The following is an 18,179-nucleotide window of genomic DNA, read 5'->3' as shown; positions in this document are numbered from 1 at the left end:
GAGTTACAGTCTTAAACATCTGAAAGAAATGCGATTGCCTACCCATTTTTCTAGAAAGATTTCTGTAAAAGGGTTCTAGGAGAAGCTGTAACTTTTGGAAGGCAAGAAAGCATTGTAAGAGTTTTTCCCCCTAGAAAAGCATCCCCCAATCTCTTCATGTGTTGGATTACAATAACCATGTTGGCTGAAGCCTATGGGACCTGTAGTCCAAAACACCTAGCAGGCACCAAATTGCATATCCTTGTTCTACATGGTTTTCTGTAGAAGGATTAGTTCTAGAAGAAAGTTTTGTCTTGGAACCTTTTCCATCCTGGTTTTCACCAGATGTGGTGGACAAGAATAGCTATGCTGTCTTGGGATTATGTGAGTTATAGTCCAATGCATCTAAAGTGCAACAGCTTAGGGAAGTCTGTTCTAAATCTAGCCATTACAACGTATGGGGTGGCTTTTGGCGATTTTCTATGTTTGCCTGTTGAACACTTAATGATCATTAGTACAAATCAAGTCCTTAACTGAGACCATAATAAGCCCAACAATTACCATCGCTGATGAAAAGAATAAGAGAAAGAACAAGACTGTGACTACAATACATTTCTACAGGAACTACTGAACGCTTGTAGAATGCTGTTATTTTTGGAAGAATTCTTCCTGAACACTTTGAAGTTTTTTTTTAAAAAAGCATGCTTCTAGACCTTATGATTGCAAAACTTTTATTGGAGGCATATGGGTGGCACATGTTGGAATATCAGAAACTGGACAATGCATGCTCAGATGATACTGTAATACGATAGATGGGTCTGTAGAATCTAGATCTCCAAGATCTGTGGGACTCGGTCATTTTCCGGGGTAACTCGGTTGAGTGGGTACTTTATTCCCAAAGCAATAATTGTCAGATCTAAATAAATGGCATTTAGTTGGAAGATGTATGAGGTCTGGCTGGCTCAAGAGCTCAATTTAGGTATCTGGCAGCAAAGCTAGAGGCTGGGAGTTCAATGTCTCACTGTGCCTCTCGGGAGAAGAGCCAGCCTGTGTATAGACCAGCTGCACAGTCCGAAGATGTCGCCAGAAGAGAATGGTAAACCACTTCTGGATGTTTTCTACCTAGAAAACCCTGGAAAGGGTGATAGAACCATAGAAGAGTGAAGTTGGAAGAGGCCTATAAAGCCATCAAGTGCAACCCCCTGCTTGAGGCAGGAATACAAGTCAAAGGATATCTGCCAAGTGGTTGTCTATGTTTCTCTTGAATGCCTCCGATATTAGAAAACCTACCACATCCTGAGGTAACTGGTTCCACTGTCTTACTGCTCTGTTAGGATGGTTTTCCTGATATTCAACTGAAATCTGGCTTCCTATAACTTGAGCCCATTGTGGCGTGTCCTGCACTCCGGGATGATCGAGAACAGATCCTGCCCCTCCTTTTTATGACAGCCTTTCAAGTATTTGAAAAGTGCTATCATATCACCCCTCAGTCTTCATTTTTCAGTTTTAAACATGCCCAGTTCTTTCAGTCTTTCCTCATAAGGCTTCGTTTCCAGTCCCCTGATCCTTGTTGCCTTCCTCTGAACTGGTTCCAGAATTTGACCCGATGGCACACAATTATTATTATGGGGTTTATAACTATCCAACTAGTTTGTAACCTACTGTTTTCATTGCAATAATCAAAACATAAATTAAATCAAGTTCTTTAAGGGTGTATGTGTGATAAAGGGCAAGCTTATTAGGGAAAACAATTCTACACTCGATAAAACATAGGTGGTTTTTCTCCTGATTGAACATCATTTCTTTAAGCCACCATTTGGCAGAACACAATCAAGTGAAGGTAGGTTTAATTTTTAAGCAGAAGCAGTGAGAGCAGAAATGGAAGGAAATTTAGGTACACGTGTCCCAAATCCTCATGAAATAGAGATCTGACTCAACCTTTTCTGACAGCCCGAACATTTGTGTGGCTTTGGTCCTGCCGGGTCATTAGCCGTTGGAATGAGGTTGGGCCTTCTCACAATATTACGCCCACAATCCACACATCTGTACGGCTGAACCCCCATGTGGACACTCTGATGCGTAATGAGGTGAGAGCTGTTCCGAAAAGTTTTCCCACAGACCGAGCACTCAAATCGTTTCTCCGCAGCCAGCGTCCGTGTGTGTGTGAGGAGATCCGAGTTCAGGTGGTGGCTTCTGAGGCATTCAGAACATTTCAAATCTTGGTCCGCCCGAGCCAGTCGCTGCCGGAAGGTTTTCCCACATTGTGAGCAAGTACAGATTTCTTCCCCTTCATGGATTTTCTGATGTCGTAGAAGAACAGAACTCGAGGTGAAGCTTTTCCCACAGGCTGAACAGATGTACGGTCTCTGCCCTGTGTGGATTCTCACATGCACTAGGAGATTGGATCGCCTATCAAATGTTCTCCCACAGTCTGAGCACCTGTAGGGTTTCTCTCCGGTGTGAATCCTCTCGTGCAACACCAGATGGGAGCTCCACCTGAAGCTTTTCTCACAGTGGGAGCATTTATACGGCTTCTCTCCTGTATGTGTCCTCTCGTGGGATTTCAAATTAGGGATGTTCCTGAAATTCTTCCCACACACCAAGCACTTGTGTGGTTTTTCTCCTGTATGGATTCTCTCATGAACTATGAGAGTCTGTCTCTGGCTAAAGCTATTTCCACAATGGGAACATTTATGCTGTTTCTCCCCTGTGTGGACTTTCTGGTGCGCGATGAGTTGCAAACTGTTCCTGAAGGTTTTCCCACAGACGGAGCACTCAAATGGCTTCTCTTTGTGGGTTCGCACATGCATCACCAGTTCTGCGCTGACAGCAAAAGTTTTACCACAAGCAAAACATGAGAAGGTTTCTTCTCCTGCATGGGTCTTCTTGTGTTTGATAAGCTCGGACTTTTGGCTGAAGCTTTTCCCACAGTACGAGCACACTTCTGTGTGGATCCTCTCGTGGGATATAAAGTGGGAACTCCTGCTGAAACATTTCCCACAGTCCAAGCATTTATACGGTTTTTCACCTGTGTGGATCCTCTGGTGTACTTTCAGATCCGAGCCATTTCTAAAACTCTTCCCGCACACAGAGCATTTATAAGGTTTCTCACCCGTGTGCGTCCTCTGGTGTTTCAGAAGGTCGGATCTCTGGCTGCTGCTTTTCCCACATTCAGAGCAGGTATAAGGTTTCTCTCCTCCCTGGATTCTCTCCTGGGGGTTCCAGCCAAAGGTACTCCCACAGTGTGAACATTTATGGGGCTTCTGGCCCGTATGCGTTCTCTCACTTTCTCCACAACAGGAGCAGGTATATAGTTTTTCGCCCACGTGGCTTCTCTCATGGGTCACAAGTTTTATGCTGCTGCTGAAACTCTGGCCACAGTGCCAGCACCTGAACGGCTTCTCCTCTGTTTTGGGATCCTCGGGCACAGTAAGGAGAGGTTCTTCCTCACAGTCATCATACTTGACCCCATTCTCCTCCTCCTCCTCCTCCTCCTGGTTTGCTGGCCTCATGATCTCTTCACAGGCACCTTGTGACTGAACCAACAGATCCACTCTGGTTGCTCCATCATCTCCATTTGGTCCCTCTGCTGAATGCTGGTTCTCCTCGGCTCCTCCCTGACCCAGAGAATCACTCTCTTGGCCTGTTTTCATGGAGGTGGTGACTCGTTCCCTCTGCCCAGGACTGCCCGCCAAGGGTTTCGTTTCCTTGCTCTCGCTGAGCCACCCGTCACCTGCTGGAGGAAAGGAAAAAAAGAGATAATCTATATACGGCTCAGGCATTGTTCTTAAAAGCAGGAATAAACGGACATGACATGGTTGCACAGTCTTGCCTAGTCTCTCTCTTGTCTTTGCAGTGTCCTTAGGAAATGGTAACAGGCTTTCTTTCCACGGATTCCCCCTCCCAGCTTCCCTCTCGGATGTGCCACTGCAGAACTCAACTTCCTCTTCAGCAGAAGCTGACAACTCAAGTTTGGCCGGACGGTGAATCTATTCTGGTTTTTTGGTCTGACACAGCTGGTGGTGAAAGCTTCTGGGAATTGTAGTCCAAGAACACCCAGGTTACCCAAGGTTGGGAATCACTGAACTAGATCACTGGTTTTTAACCTTTGTTACTCAGATGTTTTTGGACTTCAACTCCCAGAAGCCTTCACCATCAGCTCTGCTGGCTGAGGTTTCTGGGAGTTGCAGTTTAAAAACACCTGAGTAACAAAAGTTAAGAATCACTGAACTAGATGACTAGAAATCCTTTATTTTAATGAAACCCTAATATCTCCAGATAATATCTCAAGACAACAGTGTTTATGATTATGTTGTTTTGGTATTCGTGACTATATGTTGTAATATTGATTTTGATAAAATTATTATGTTCTGTATTTTTTAAGTATCATTGTTTTACTGCGGAGTGACCTTGTAGCCAGGTGGGTGGTACAGAAGTCAAAACCAACTGACGAACTGACAGACCGACACAACAATTTTGTGGTCTTCATCTTGGAACGTGACTTTAACTTTAAGAGTGGTCGACCAGACCAGATGGGCGGGATATAAATCAATGAAATAAATAAATAAATAAATAAATTTGGATCCTAACATTGCAATGTCTGGTCAGGATGATTTTTTAATTTTTTTGGTTGTTTCACCTGCTCCCTCAACCTCTACGATGCTGAAGCAAATGCCGGTTCCTACTGGACCTGGAAGGCTTGCACTCCTGTATTTGGATTTGATGCAAAGACCATGTGACCTTTATTCCTGTCATAAAATCCAATCATAGCCTGCAGCAATATCTTCAGCCACTAGATGTCAGACGTTCCCTAGGAAGATGAGACACGACGGAAGCAGGCTGAGAGATACAATTATCCTCACAGCCTCTAGGCTGCTCCATGTGATGCTTTTCCCCGCAGTCCCAAATCTTGACAGTTCACAGACTGGGAAAGAAAACAAGAAATGCTAGCTGGTAAGAGGCAGAAGAGCGAGTAGAGGAAAAAGGACGATGGAGCAAAGGATGGCAGAAGAGAATGACCAGCAAGAATGAGAGAGAAAAGGTGGGAGGGATTGTTATGACGGAACGTCTAGCAGAATTCAGTGGAACAGGACCCAGAGCGCCTTACCCAACAGGGCTCCATTCCCTTTACACCCGTGTTCGTTCTCTGTGGGAAGCCGCAGCTTTCCTTGGCCTGGCACGGCCTCCCTTGCCTCGGGGGAACGGGCAAGGTGCTCTTCAGACGACCCTGTGAGCTGGAGGGAAGAACACAAGGGCGAGTGAGTCAGGTCAAAGCGAGGTCAGGAAGGAGGCAAAGTGTGTTGGGAGGGGAGGTGGCAAAGTTGCATGGAAGGTCATTACATGGGCTTGTTTGCCCTTTTGTCAGAAGAGAGAACATCGGAGTGGCTTCCAAAACACTAGAAGCACAGGCTGACCTGTTTTCTATCAGGTGAGCCTATCTAGTCCTAGGCTGTTCACTGCAACTGGCACCAGCTCTCCAGGGCTTCAGGCAGAGAGAGACAGAGAGAGACCTCTCTGACCTTCTAGTCACAAAGCACGTCATCAACAACCCCTGCTTATATACTGTGTTCTGCTTATATACTGCCCCATTGTGCTTAAAGCACTTTCTGGGAGGTTTACAGGCAGGTGTCCAGGCAGGCGGGCGAAGGGTGCATGCATGTGTGCACATGGTTGGGTGTCCATGCAGGGGGGGGTGCATGTGGCCGGGAGTGCATGTGCACGCTCCTTGAGCCTTCAAACCTGTGGAAAATATACAATGGGGCCCTCATGCTCAAAAGTTTGGAGACCCCTGTCCTAGACCAGTGCTTCCAAAACCTTCATGCCACATGTTACTGGACTTCATTTGCAAGCCCACTGGAAAGGTACCCACCTGCCGTTCCCTGATTTCGGCCTCTGGCCTCTGTCTCAGAAGGAAATCCTCGGCCAGACTCACGGCCCGGGCGCAGGTCTCGGCCCCTCTCTCCTTGACCCAGCTCTGCATCTCCCGGGGCAGGATGGCCAAGAACTGCTCCAGGGTCACCCGCTCCAGGATCTGCTCCTTGGTGTGATGCTCAGGCTCCAGCCATTCGCGGCAACATTCCTGCAGCTGCCGGCACACTTCGCGAGGCCCACTGGCCTCTTCGTAGCGCAACCGGCGGAAACGCTGGCGCTGCCTCTCGGCCTTGGCGGGACTGCCCGCTGGAGCTCTTTCCTCTTCCTTCCCAACCGGCGGGGGAGCCAGAGGGGTGCTGGGGTCCAGTCCAATCTCCCCAAGGAGACGCTCTGGGGAGCCCCACAATCCTTTGGGCCCCTTGTTGGCATCGCTCCCTCTCTGGGAGGGCCCCGGGGATCTTTGAGGGTCATGGCGCGGCTTCTCCTCCTCCGGCTGCTGTGGGGTTGCCCCGACCGAAGGAGGAGTCTGGAGCCTCTGCAGAAACTCTTGCAAGCGAGCATCCCAATTCCCAGACATCTCTTCCTCCGGTTCCTGTTTCACTTTGTGACCAGCGTCCGCCCAGCTCCTCCCAGCGGTTTTGAGGAGAGCTGCTCCTTTTTTGACCTCTCCTTCTTCAGGACCTCCTGAAACATCCTCCTCCTCCTCCTCCATTTTTATTTCTGGCTCCAAAAACCCAGCAGCTCCTGCCTCTTGCCTCACATCCATTTCCTCTTAACAGGGACGAATCCTTCTCCTCTCTCCCTTTCAGCGGCAATGTCGGAGGGACGCCTCAGCTCTGTGGTTTATTTTCTCCTTCAGGTTCAACCAGCACAAGCGACTCACCTCAGGAGCCTCTTTGCGAGTGAGGCAGGAAAGCACCAAGGCTTCGCAACAACATATTTCAAGGTAACCCACCTGTTCTCATGAAAGAAAAATAAACACAACACCAAAATAAGACAGGGGACCAATGAGAGGGAAGATAAAATTCCTTGCAACCTCTCAATGCCATATTACATATATTAGCAATTTGAAAATACTGCTGATTCTTGCTGATGTTGCCCAAGATCAAAGGCTCACCCCCGCCTTAGCTTCTTTCAGTCATTTGAGGAACATAAGCAGCAGCATCCTGGATTTCCATCAAAGGCCTATCAAACTCGACCTTCCGTTCCCCCGGCTGCTCACCACAAGCTACACATTGCCAAAATCAGGCTACGGGGCCATTTCTGCTACTCATCTCCTCCTCTGGCTGGCCATTCATAAGCTTGTCTCCTGAGACTTAAAGCAAGATCTCCTCAGGAATGCCTTGCAGCCCTCGATCCAATCGCTCTGGTGAGGTGCCACTCAGCCCCTTGTGGGAAGTTCAAGACCTGGTTTAGCCCTGCCAACCTGGAAGGGGTTTCCAGCATGAACCCCATCCACTACCCCACACTCTTCCCTGCTCATCCCCGGACCCTCTATCAATCTGCCTCACTCCTTCTTAAAACCACCAACGGCTTTGGCCCCTTTCTACAGCCTAGTAGAGAAACTGAACCCCGCTATTCCCCTATGTCGGAACTGAAAAAACCCTATATGCATTCTCAATTATAAAACAGAAACATCTGCCGAACATGAAGGTTTTGAGGGCTGAGAGAAATCAGGAGACTGACGGTGGACTGGAGGGGTTGGGTGGGGAGGGGGACGGCAAGCAGCAGGAGGGATACAAAAAAATGGGCCGACCCAAGACTTTTTCTGCCTGAGGCACAGCCCCCACCCATTCCCCCAACCAAGCCAAGGGGCCCCAGGATTCTCACTCGGAGGTCATAAAAGACCAGAGAGCTATTCTTGCTCCCCCCGAGCCTCGTAGCAAAGCTTGCAATGGCAACACAAGAAAGGGCCACAGAAGCCGCAGAGATCACACACACACCCAGGATCCTTGCAGGCGGTTCGGTCCCTCCTCGGCAGGAAAGGCCGCCCCCCTCCTCCTCCTCCGATCCCCGCCGACCTGAGCAAAGGGACCCCTTTCCATTCCTCTCTCCTTCTTCTTCTCCCCCCCCCCCCCAAAAAAAGGAGGCTCCTGCCTGACCCCCGAGGATCTGGAAGGAAGGCTGGCGCGATTGCGGCCGAATTCGCTTTGCCTCGCATTAAAAAGCCGCCAGGGAGGCTTCTCCTCTTCCCCTGAACTCAACCCACCTGCTCCCTTCTTCGCCTCCCTCGCCTGGGCGTCCCTTGTGCATCCCTTGTCCAACCCTTGTGCATCCCTTGTGCAACCCCGGCCGGGCTCTCCCACTCCCCTCCCCCCCGCCCCTCCCTTACCGAACGCCGAGGGATGCCGACCCGCCCCCCTCGGGAGGAAGGACCGGAAAGAACCTTTCCTCCGCCCTCTACCCTTGCCTGGGGGGGGGGGGCTTCGGCCGCTCTAGGCTGCCTGCTCGGTCGCTTTAACCCCTTCAGAGTCATGGCTTTGGCTCAACCAGATCAGCCTAGAGAGGTAAGTATCCATCCAGACCTAAAAGGAATTGTCCGAGTTATGGGTCCTCCTCCGATTCCCCCCCCCCCGCTATCAGGAACTCGGACCTTTTGGGGATCGGTAGTTCAGAAAAGGAACTTATCCAAGTTCTGCCAAGTGTCGGCTCCGTCTTTCAAAATTAAAACAACTGTATTGCTTAAGATTCAATGATTGATTGTTTAAATGTCTTGTCTTGAGGCACCGGGAGTCCATTATTGGAGATTAATACGTGAAATGCTACCAAAACATACATTCATTCATTCATTCATTCATTCATTCATTCATTTATTTATTTATTTATTTATTTATTTATTTATGTTCCTTTTCCTATATACACCCGGCCTATCTGGTCATTTCGACCACTCTTATGTGATACAATTTAAACCAGAATTGCTTTTATTGAATATTATGACTGAAATTGTAGATAAAGAAATGAGATATTTGATTAATGCATGTAATTACGGCAGCGAGATTACTACCGTACGTACTGTATATGGAAAATATCCGAAGAATGAACAGGTAGGGTCTCTGGAGGAACTGATAGAAAAGATCATCTCAAAAAGGACTTTGAAAATGGGAAGGTTTTATAACTGGATCCAAAATAGGGAATGGAAACTATAGATAAAAGAAATATGAGAAGGTCCAAAGGAATAGAGAGAGTTGTAAAGATAGATGGTCTGGTAAAATTGTTAGATCCTTATCTATTTGATTTCCCTTTTTAACATAACTAAGTAAGTGGATGTAAGAATACTCTTTTTCTCTGTAAGTTTACTCTTTCCCCTTCCCTTAGTCACTCCTTCCTTATTCCCTTCTACCCACACCCCAACCCTTATCGTTACTGAAAATGCATAAAAACTTTTTAAAAAGAGAATGCATTGGGAGTCCCATAACATGGGCACACCTACACAGCTGGGGATGAAATTGTTGAAGTCAGAAGGCAGGTGAAGCCATTAATACATACAGTCAGTGTGAAAAGAAATGGACCTTGGAAGTGCTTCCATTAACAAACCACATTTATTTCCTCCCTTCCTTTTCTTCTTCTTCTTTCAAGAATTAAATTATATTTTGTCTGTAACACAAAGAAACCTTTAATCATTTTGTGCTGCCATTATGGCTGCTTTTTTAGAAAGTTATTTAAATTCTCTTCTAATTACATTTCTGAAAGTTGCCGGGCAGTTTTATTACTTTAGATATATTTCATGTCAACATGTTTTCTTTTTCAACAGGAAATGCCCAGGATTGATCTTGAGGTCTTCTGCTTGTAAAACTGGAGCTGAAGAACAGTATTAAATTGCAACTAGAATTGGTCTTTTGACTCAGTGGGGATTTAGTAAATCCACTAAATCTTATGAGTTCTACTTGTTCAATGGGTCTACTCTACTTGGGATTTACTACTGGCTTTTAGTCACTGAACCCAAGACTTCCTCTCTGTTGTGGTGCTGGGCTGGTAAACTCCCAGTCTCTCCACCCAAAAAAACAGACCCCGTCCCCCAGTCTTCTGCGTGACCACGAAGATCTGGAAGGAAGGCTGACTTGATTTCGATTGAATTTGCTTTGTCTCACATTAAAAGCCACTTGGGAGGCTTCTCTCTTCCCTTGAACAGACCTGCACTCTCGCCTGTGCAGCGCCTGTGCAACCCCGCCAAACCCTTCCACGCCCACCCCTCCGAAGAGCTGCTGCCCTGCTCCCCTCGGGAGGAAGGACCGGAAGGAACCTTTCCTCTCCCTCTACCCTTCCCAGAGGTTTTGTCCGCTCTAGACTGCCAGCTCGGTCGCTTTAACCCCCTCAGAGTCATGTTGTTTTAGTCGTTAAGTCATGTCTGACTCTTAGTGACCCCATGGACCAGAGCACACCAGGCCCTCCTGTCTTCCACTGCCTCCCAGAGTTTAGTCAAATTCATGTTGGTAGCTTCGATGATACTGTCCAACCATCTTGTCCTCTGTCGTCCCCTTCTCCTCTTGCCTTTTTAAGCATGTATACACTCTCGAATTGGCCTCCTCAGCCACACTAGACACTGTTCCAAGTCCTCCATACAGAGCACGTTACCATAGTCTCTCAAGACTGAAGGATGTGGTGAGGATTAGTGAGGATGCTGCAAAGGAGAAGGATATGATCATGTTGAGGACCATCATCTCAACATGACCATATCCTTCTCCTTTGCAGCATCCTCACTAATTAGCCAGAGAGGGTCTCCTGGGTCTGCCTAGCAGTCCTTTGAATGGCTGGGGAAGGAGAGCTCCTCCATTGACAAATTCTCCTCGGCTAGCAGAAGTGTGTGTTTTCTATCCTGCAAATGTCAGCATAAATATGTGGCCTCTTCCAGTGACAGGCATGGTGGAGCAGCGGTGGAGTAAAGTCTGGCTCCATTTCTGGTGTTGTTCACCCATGGTCAACTCCTTGGCTTACAAGGGCCTGCCTGACACACAGATTTTTTTTTTTTGGCTATTCCATCTTGGTAATCCTCTCTTTAAATTAATTGTTTTAAATTGAAATTTGTAATTTTATGATTTTATATATTTTTATACTGTTTTATTTTATTTTGTAAGCCGCCCCGAGTAGACATGATCTAGAGGGGCGGGGTAAAAATCAAATAAATAAATAAATAAATAGGGAAGAACTCTGGAACTGGACGGGAGGGTTGTTGTACCACCAGCATAACTCCCCAGAGGAAAAGTAATATAACGTCACTGCGCTACATGCCAGGGCAAGCATAGAACATACTGTCTTCCATATATAGCCCATCTCTTGCGATGTGAGTAGGTACAATGGATTTTATCTGAATCCATTGTCAATGTAATTTTAAAAAATTGTTTAATACAGTAGTGCCCCGCTTGATGACGACCCCACTTGACGATGAAATCACTTAACAATGACTTTTTTGCGATCGCTATTGCGATGGCAAAACAATGGTTCCTATGGGGGAAATCCACTTTACGTTGATTAGGTGCCTGCTTCGCGAACAGTTTGTTCGCAAAACAATGTTTTTTCCAGCTCCGCAAAATGGTATCCCTTCACAAAATGGCTTCCCTCCCTTCGCAAAATGGCTGTTTTCCGGACCCCTGCTTTGGAAGACAGCGATTCTCTATGGCGATGTTTACTGGACTATGAGGTATTTCCCCATTGGAACGCATTAACCGGTTTTCAGTGCATTCCAATGGGTTTTTTTTTTTTTTTTTTTTTTGCTTGACAACGATTTCGCTTAACAGCAATTTTCCTGGAACAGATTATCGTCAAGTGGGACACCACTGTATTTGCAAAGACAGAGAAGAAACAGTCTCATATAAGACAAGAGTTAGAAAGTTCATGAACTTCTTCCTTCTGTTATTGGAGAAAACACATTTTGTGGTGCAATGGTTAAACTGCAGTGCAGCAGACAAAACTCTGCTCAGGAACTGGGGTTCAATCCCAGGTAGCCGGCTCAAGGATCACTCAGCCTTCCATCCTTCCAAGTCAGTAAATTGAGGTTAATTCTATTTTTATCAAGCTCTCTCTACTGACTCAAGCCATTTATATAATAAATCCCATCCTTCAGTTGCCTTTTGTATTGGACAATCTTTCAACACTTCCAACTAGTATATCCATGTATGCCGTTTCCCACTCAGGTTCTCCAAACCCCTACACAGTATAGTTTTAAATCATGACAGCCCATTCAGCATGTCAGAAAGAGGCTGCACAACAGAAGGCCAGTATCTGAGGGGTTCATTGCCAAACAAACAAACACACACACACACACACACACACAGAGAGAGAGAGCATTTAACCAGCTTAAATCAAAAGCAAAATAGATCGTTATTCACTGATGCTGCAAATTATGCGCTGCAGTTGGTTACAGGAGAATTCAACAGAGCACACCAGATTCAGCAGCTGGTAGAAGGAATGAAGGGAGAAGATTAAAAATACTGAAAACAATAATGGTTCCCCTCAGGCAGCATGGCTGAAAGAAAATGGTGGACACGGGGACAGAGAGATTCAAAGGAGCATCCGTCTTCTCTGGTGTCCCAAAGGGTTTTCCTAAATGAAGGGTTCCCAATCTGGGGGTGGGGGTCATGTTCACCAAGGGGGCTGTGAAGTGTTTTCTGGGCAGCCACAGGTCACCTTATAGGGGTTGCATCCAGAGATAGCCACGAAGCGCACTTCAGCGGTTGGGGCGAGTTTCAGCGTGGGACCTGTGTGGCATTATATGTCCCTCGAAAGAACAAGTGAAGAGTGAGGGACGGGGCTACTAGTTTGCCAGAAATTGGGTAGAATAAACACTGCGCCTTCTCCCTCCTGTCTCATCTTCTATATAGGCTAGACACAAGCATTAAGTAAAAGGAACTGGGGCATCCAGAAAGTCTGGCTTACTGGAGGAGGCAACAATATCCCAGGACACCCTCAATGACACCCCGGACAGAATATAGAACAATTATGGGCTACTTTTGGATTTATTTGTGTGTGGGGTTTTTTTTGGTACAACCAGGAACAGCAGCGTTGGACACAGCCTGTAGCGTTTCTCTTTGGTCACAGCATTGCCCAGAAGGCTGTCTCATTCGGGAGATACAGAGGGGCATTCTCCCGCTTGTTACAGTTGTCGGTGCCGCAACAGTCGATAACGATGGTATCTGTACCTTTCCTCATGGTCGTGTTGCACTGATCACGGTTCTCCAAGGTAGTGCAGAATTGAAATGTGATAAATAGTTTGCCACCTGAGTAGGGAAAGAAAAAAGGGCAGTGTGTGCATTGGCAGCATCTCCTTGGAAGGAGCCTGAAAAGGCTTCCGTTTTCTTAATCCCATTTCTCAGCTCTAGGAAGGTTTGGCAATATCATGCCCAAGGGGAGGGAGAAGTCAAGCAACAGGGGAAGGAACGCCTCCCTTCTCTGTCAACACACTGGCTCGGCAGGTGTGGAGCTTACCTTCGTACAGTTTCTGTAGGGCGCACTCGTTCTTTCCACATGTGTAACAAATTCGTTTTCGGTGCGCAAAATTAGAAGAATGACACTGGAGACCCTGGGCTGAGCAGAGAAAGAAGGTGATTGATTCGAACCTGGGGTGGGGAGCAGAATCGAATCTCTCATCCGTTCCTTATCGTGATTCCTAACCATAAAGCAAGATTGATGCTAAGAAAAGCTCCTTGCATAAAACACAAGGTTGGGAGCTGTTTGAGGAAGGCATGCCTGCAGGGCAGTTAGGACATATCAAATAAAGAAATATAGCCATGTCTGTATTTTTGAGAAATGCATCTTTTGAGATAAATTATGTAGTATAAATGAATGTGACTGATATAATGGTTGAAACTATAGCACATGCTTCCTACTTGTCATAAATAGATTTCTCTGATCAGGATATATTAGGATGCAAAGATAATGGCCCTGTGGTGCTTCCTCATGGCCTGGGGGAGAAGGAGGAGGAGATGGAAGAAAGGACTTCTCCAAGCTTTCTGAGTTCTGGAAGTGGAAAAGCCACTCTCCTCCTCCTCCTCCTCCTCCTCCTCCTCCTCAGCTTCCTCTTCCTCCCCGTCACCCCCTTCCTCATCCATGGGAAATGGCAGTGCCCTCCTGTTAACTCCCCCATGTGTCAGAGGGCACAACATGATGGGGGGGGGGCTGCTTCAGTCCCTTCCAGTCCAGAGGTGCACATGCTGCTCCAACAACCTGCAGCTGCCCTCATGACCCACTGCCTCCTCGTCCCCCCCCCAAAGCAGCAGGGGGAAGCCTTCTATTTAAACAAATCTATATTTTCAACCATGTTACCCATTCTGCTGAAGAGCTCCAACAACTTATGAACCGTTTTTAGCAAGGCCTGCCAAGACTTGGGTTAATAATCAGCCTGAAGAAAACACAAGTCGTGGCCCAAGGCGTGGACTCACCTCCTTCTATTACCATCTCCACGCAAGAATTGGAGGTTGTTCATGACTTTGTGTACCTTGGCTCAACCATCTCTGACACTCTTTCCCTAGATGTTGAGCTGGATAAACGCATTGGCAAAGCAGCTACCATGTTCTCTAGACTCACAAAGAGAGTATGGCTCAGTAAGAAGCTGACGGCATATACCAAGATCCAGGACTACAGAGCCTGTGTCCTGAGCACACTCCTGTACTGCAGTGAGTCCTGGACCCTTCATGCACGGCAGGAGAGAAAGCTGAACACGTTCCATATGCGCTGCCTCCGACATATTTTTGGTATCACCTGGCAGGACAAAGTTCCAAATAGAGTAGTCCTAGATCGAGCTGGAATTTCTAGCATGTATACACTACTGAAACAGCGACGCCTACGCTGGCTCGGGCATGTTGTGAGAATGGCTGATGGTCGGATTCCAAAGGATCTCCTGTATGGAGAACTAGTGCAGGGAAATCGCCCCAGAGGGAGACCACAGCTGCAATACAAGGATATCTACAAGCGGGATCTGAAGGCCTTAGGAATGGACCTCAACAGATGGGAAACCCTGACATCTGAGTGTTCAACCTGGAGGCAGGCAGTGCAGCACGGCCTCTCCTAATTTGAAGAGACCCTTGTCCACCAGGCTGAGGCAAAGAGGCAGTCACGAAAGCAACAAAATCTGGGAGCTGGACAGGGGACAGAAGGGATTATCACTCTCGAATTGCCTTCTCAGCCACACTAGATGCTGTTCCAAGACCTCTGTTCTCGAGACTGAAGGATGCCTACACTAATGTTCAACCAGTTCAGTATTAGCTGACATGAGCTTTTTAATTAAAGGGAAACCTTGCCAAGCCCAGGCAAACCTGAACCAAGTATCCCCCATCTTCTAATTGTGTGTTTGTTTTTCCCTTTGGTGCAGAACATCTCACTTATCCTTACTAAATGTCATTCTGTTGTCTTCAGCCTGTTGCTCAAGCCTATCAAGATCTTTTTGGATTTTGTTTCGGTCTTCCAGGGCATTAGCTATTCTACCCAATTTTATGTCATTCTGAAATTCAATAAACATTCAGTGCACTCCCTTATCCAGCTCGTTAATAAAACTGTTGAAGAGCATGAGGCCGATGACTGAGCTTTGTTTATTGAATCCTCTGAGTGTTGTCAATAAATTTGTGATTTTTACCACTTGATATCTTATCCTAGTTGTCAAAGAATCCATTGATAAGCATTCTCTGTGTACAATTCTGTAAGAAATGATGTATCAAACAGACAGGATTTGAACTCATTTAATGTAGTAAGGTATTCCTTGACTATTTATTTACCAGTCTACAGTTCTGCCCCCCCTCCCTTTGTACTTCAAATTTGCCTATAGAGTAATAAACTTTCTTTTGAAAAATGACTGAGCTGAAGCAGGAGACTGAGTTGAAGTAGGAAGGTAGCTTTAAATAATTTGGTCTTTACCATCTTTCTAAATACCAAGACAAAGGAACTTTGACTCCTCTCAATCCATGATGTTAAAAGAAGCAAAAAAAAATGAATATGAGGAATTGTGCCTTTTCAATTGTGTGTCGTCCCCCCCCCCGATCTGTGGGATAAAATGCTGACAGAAAGCTCCTTCCATTCTTTGTATTGAGAAAGATAGGGAAGACCAAATTTATTTAAAGCTGCCTTCATTTATTGAATCTCCTGAGTGTGGTCCACAAGTTTGTGATTTTTCTGTTCTAACTCATTTCAGATTTTCACAGGATTATTTATCAGTGATCATTATGATTACAGTCTGCTGTATAGTTTTTTTCAGTTTAGCCTTCTGTAAATCACTCAGAATAGTGCTTGCACTCAAGGGGTGGTATACAAATCAAATCAAATCAAATCAAATCAAATCAAGAAAGAAAGAAAGAAAGAAAGAAAGAAAGAAAGAAAGAAAGAAAGAAAGAAAGAAAGAAAGAAAGAAAGAAAGAAAGAAAGAAAGAAAGAAAGAAAGCCTTTTGCACTTCATTTCCCAGAATCTCCACCCAGTTCCCAGCGTTGTAATCCATAAGTGTCATTTCCCCAAGATCCTTTTTAAAATCAGTCTTCCTTTAGCAGCAGTTTGGCAAGAGGGAGATTAAGTAAGGTAGGGATCCACTTGCTTTGCGGCATGATTGTTATTTTACACAAATCCCAAAGCTGAGGCTCCAATACTTTGGCCATCTAATGAGAACAGAAGACTCCCTGGAAAAGACCCTGATGTTGGGAAAGTGTGAGGGCAAGAGGAGAAGGAGACGACAGAGGGCAAGATGGTTGGACAGTGTCATCGAAGCTGCCAACATGAATTTGACCCAACTCCGGGAGGCAATGGAAGACAGGAGGTCCTGGCGTGCTCTGGTCCGTGGGGTCATGAAGAGTTGGACACAACTTAACGACTAAACAACAACAAAAACCTTTGAGAGACTTTCCGTATATTGCTGTTTAAAGTTCATTTTATGACCAAAATGTACATTGTTGTTGTTCTTTTGCACCGTCTGCTGTTAAATATCTCAGCACTCTCCACGTAACAACATATCTAACTTTGACAAGACTATTGTTTCTAGTGGGAGGAGCAAATCTGTTTTGCTTCCATCCCACTGGAATGTTAACAGTTGTACAACATTTGGTTGAGTTCAATCTGCAAATTTTGGAGAGTCCCTAAAAAGAAAAAACAGCCACAAAACTGAACAGAATTCTCACCCATTCCTAAGAACAACTCTCTTTTCATTTTTATTTACAGTATTTCTCTTGTCTTACTCACCCATCATGGAGAATAGCAGAGCAGACAGGCCAAGAAGGAGGATCTTAATCATCTTCTCTGACTTGGGGGGGGGGTCCAATCTCTGAGGCAGTTAAGGCTCAGGCACATCCAGGCAGGTGAGCGCTTCCTCTTTATTTACTGGGGGAACAACAATTCTGGGAAAGGTATAACTTCCACAGTTGTTGGGAAGGATGGAATTTATGTTGTGTTACATAAGGTTTCCTGAGTCCTTGCATGAAGTGTAACAAGAGAACAAAACCAGGTGCTGACATTTTGAAAGTCATCACAAGACTGTGTCTCTATTTAGTTGGGAAACAAACAAACTACAAGCCAACATTGCCCATAAGTGGGTTGCACAATAAAGAAACCTTTAGTCACTCCTTCCTACAGAGCAATCAGGCTGTGGGTACCAATATAGTTGGCCAAGAGCAGCCTCTATAAGAGGGACACAGAGAGCAGCCCAGTTTGGGGTGCATTCCCTTCTGCTCAGCTCCTATTGGCCCACAACTGTGGCCACGGCTGAGTCAGCACGTTCTCTGAATGAAGGTACAGCCCTGATGCTTCCCTTCGTGGTGGCCAAGAAAGCAAAATTAAATTAATGATTATAAATAGCACTTTGCAAAACAAAATCTGTGCAACCCATCAGATGAGAACCATCCATCTTTCCAATGTACAAAGCAGACTGTTCTGTACTATTTGGAGGAGTTCTTATTCCAGGGAGGCGCAAGCAATTTTCCACACCATCTCAGCATGTTCTCCAAATTCTTTCAGACTGGCTTAACTTCAGGACCATTTCACCCCTTGTGGTGACATGACGACAACGCCTCTTTTTCGTTCATGACAGAAGCAGTCCAGTGGTGCTTCTCGAGTAAAAGGATCCGACAACAGATTCTGTATTTGCCCAGCGTCAACACCAATGCATGTGGCTTTTTATTTTTGAAAAATATTTTTTATTTTGTTTTGAAGAGTGCTTGACAGCAACTGGGACACTGAATCCCTCTAAAGCGCCATAGTCCGAATTCTTCAATCTCAAAGACCCAGATGCTCCTATGTTTACAGTTTAATTAGGCAGGCTACACATTGCCCCTGACCTTGGAAAAATGGAAGATGTACTCAACCTCAAGCCGGCTTCCTGAGTCCATTGGGTTCAAACTTAGGTCACGAGCAGAGTCTTGACTGCAGG

General features: G+C 46.0%; 1 protein-coding gene and 2 long non-coding RNA genes across 5 annotated transcripts; 1 reads left to right on the top strand and 2 right to left on the bottom strand.

The window, feature by feature from the left end:
- Positions 1-693: 693 nt before the first annotated feature.
- On the bottom strand, positions 694-8,215 carry LOC110090639 (uncharacterized). Of its 3 annotated transcripts, none has more exons than XM_072988500.2 (4): positions 8,183-8,215; positions 5,849-6,805; positions 5,087-5,213; positions 694-3,715 (listed from the first exon to the last, which is right to left on the bottom strand). In XM_072988500.2, the coding sequence occupies exons 2-4, from the start codon at positions 6,614-6,616 to the stop codon at positions 1,893-1,895; spliced, it is 2,718 nt and encodes a 905-aa protein (XP_072844601.2). In that variant the 5' UTR covers positions 6,617-6,805; positions 8,183-8,215; the 3' UTR covers positions 694-1,892. The 3 variants fall into 3 exon arrangements, with proteins under 3 accessions (XP_072844601.2, XP_072844600.2, XP_072844602.2); XM_072988499.2 differs by lacking the exon at positions 8,183-8,215 and adding an exon at positions 8,060-8,168; XM_072988501.2 differs by lacking the exon at positions 8,183-8,215 and adding an exon at positions 8,060-8,168 and having other exon boundaries at positions 694-3,712.
- On the top strand, positions 8,162-9,958 carry LOC140704036 (uncharacterized). The gene is made up of 2 exons (XR_012083150.2): positions 8,162-8,357; positions 9,602-9,958. It is a non-coding gene; the product is annotated as an uncharacterized LOC140704036 (long non-coding RNA).
- LOC140704032 (uncharacterized) lies at positions 9,085-17,108 on the bottom strand. The gene is made up of 3 exons (XR_012083146.2): positions 16,997-17,108; positions 13,270-13,368; positions 9,085-13,061 (listed from the first exon to the last, which is right to left on the bottom strand). It is a non-coding gene; the product is annotated as an uncharacterized LOC140704032 (long non-coding RNA).
- Positions 17,109-18,179: the final 1,071 nt, after the last annotated feature.

This window comes from Pogona vitticeps, chromosome 2 (genome assembly GCF_051106095.1).
Source record: "Pogona vitticeps strain Pit_001003342236 chromosome 2, PviZW2.1, whole genome shotgun sequence".
Taxonomy (NCBI): Eukaryota; Metazoa; Chordata; class Lepidosauria; order Squamata; family Agamidae; genus Pogona; species Pogona vitticeps.
The sequence above is the reverse complement of the archived record's forward strand: the minus strand, read 5'-3'. Positions and strand labels throughout refer to the sequence as shown.

What these genes read in the sequence shown, in the direction of transcription:
- LOC110090639 (XM_072988500.2), bottom strand. Translation starts at nt 6,616, where the DNA reads ATGGATGTGAGGCAAGAGGCAGGAGCTGCTGGGTTTTTGGAGCCAGAA. An exon ending in CCGAAATCAGGGAACGGCAG is followed by an intron (nt 5,214 to 5,848) that starts GTGGGTACCTTT and finishes TCTTCCCTCCAG; the next exon opens with CTCACAGGGTCGTCTGAAGA. An exon ending in AGGGAATGGAGCCCTGTTGG is followed by an intron (nt 3,716 to 5,086) that starts GTAAGGCGCTCT and finishes CCTTTCCTCCAG; the next exon opens with CAGGTGACGGGTGGCTCAGC.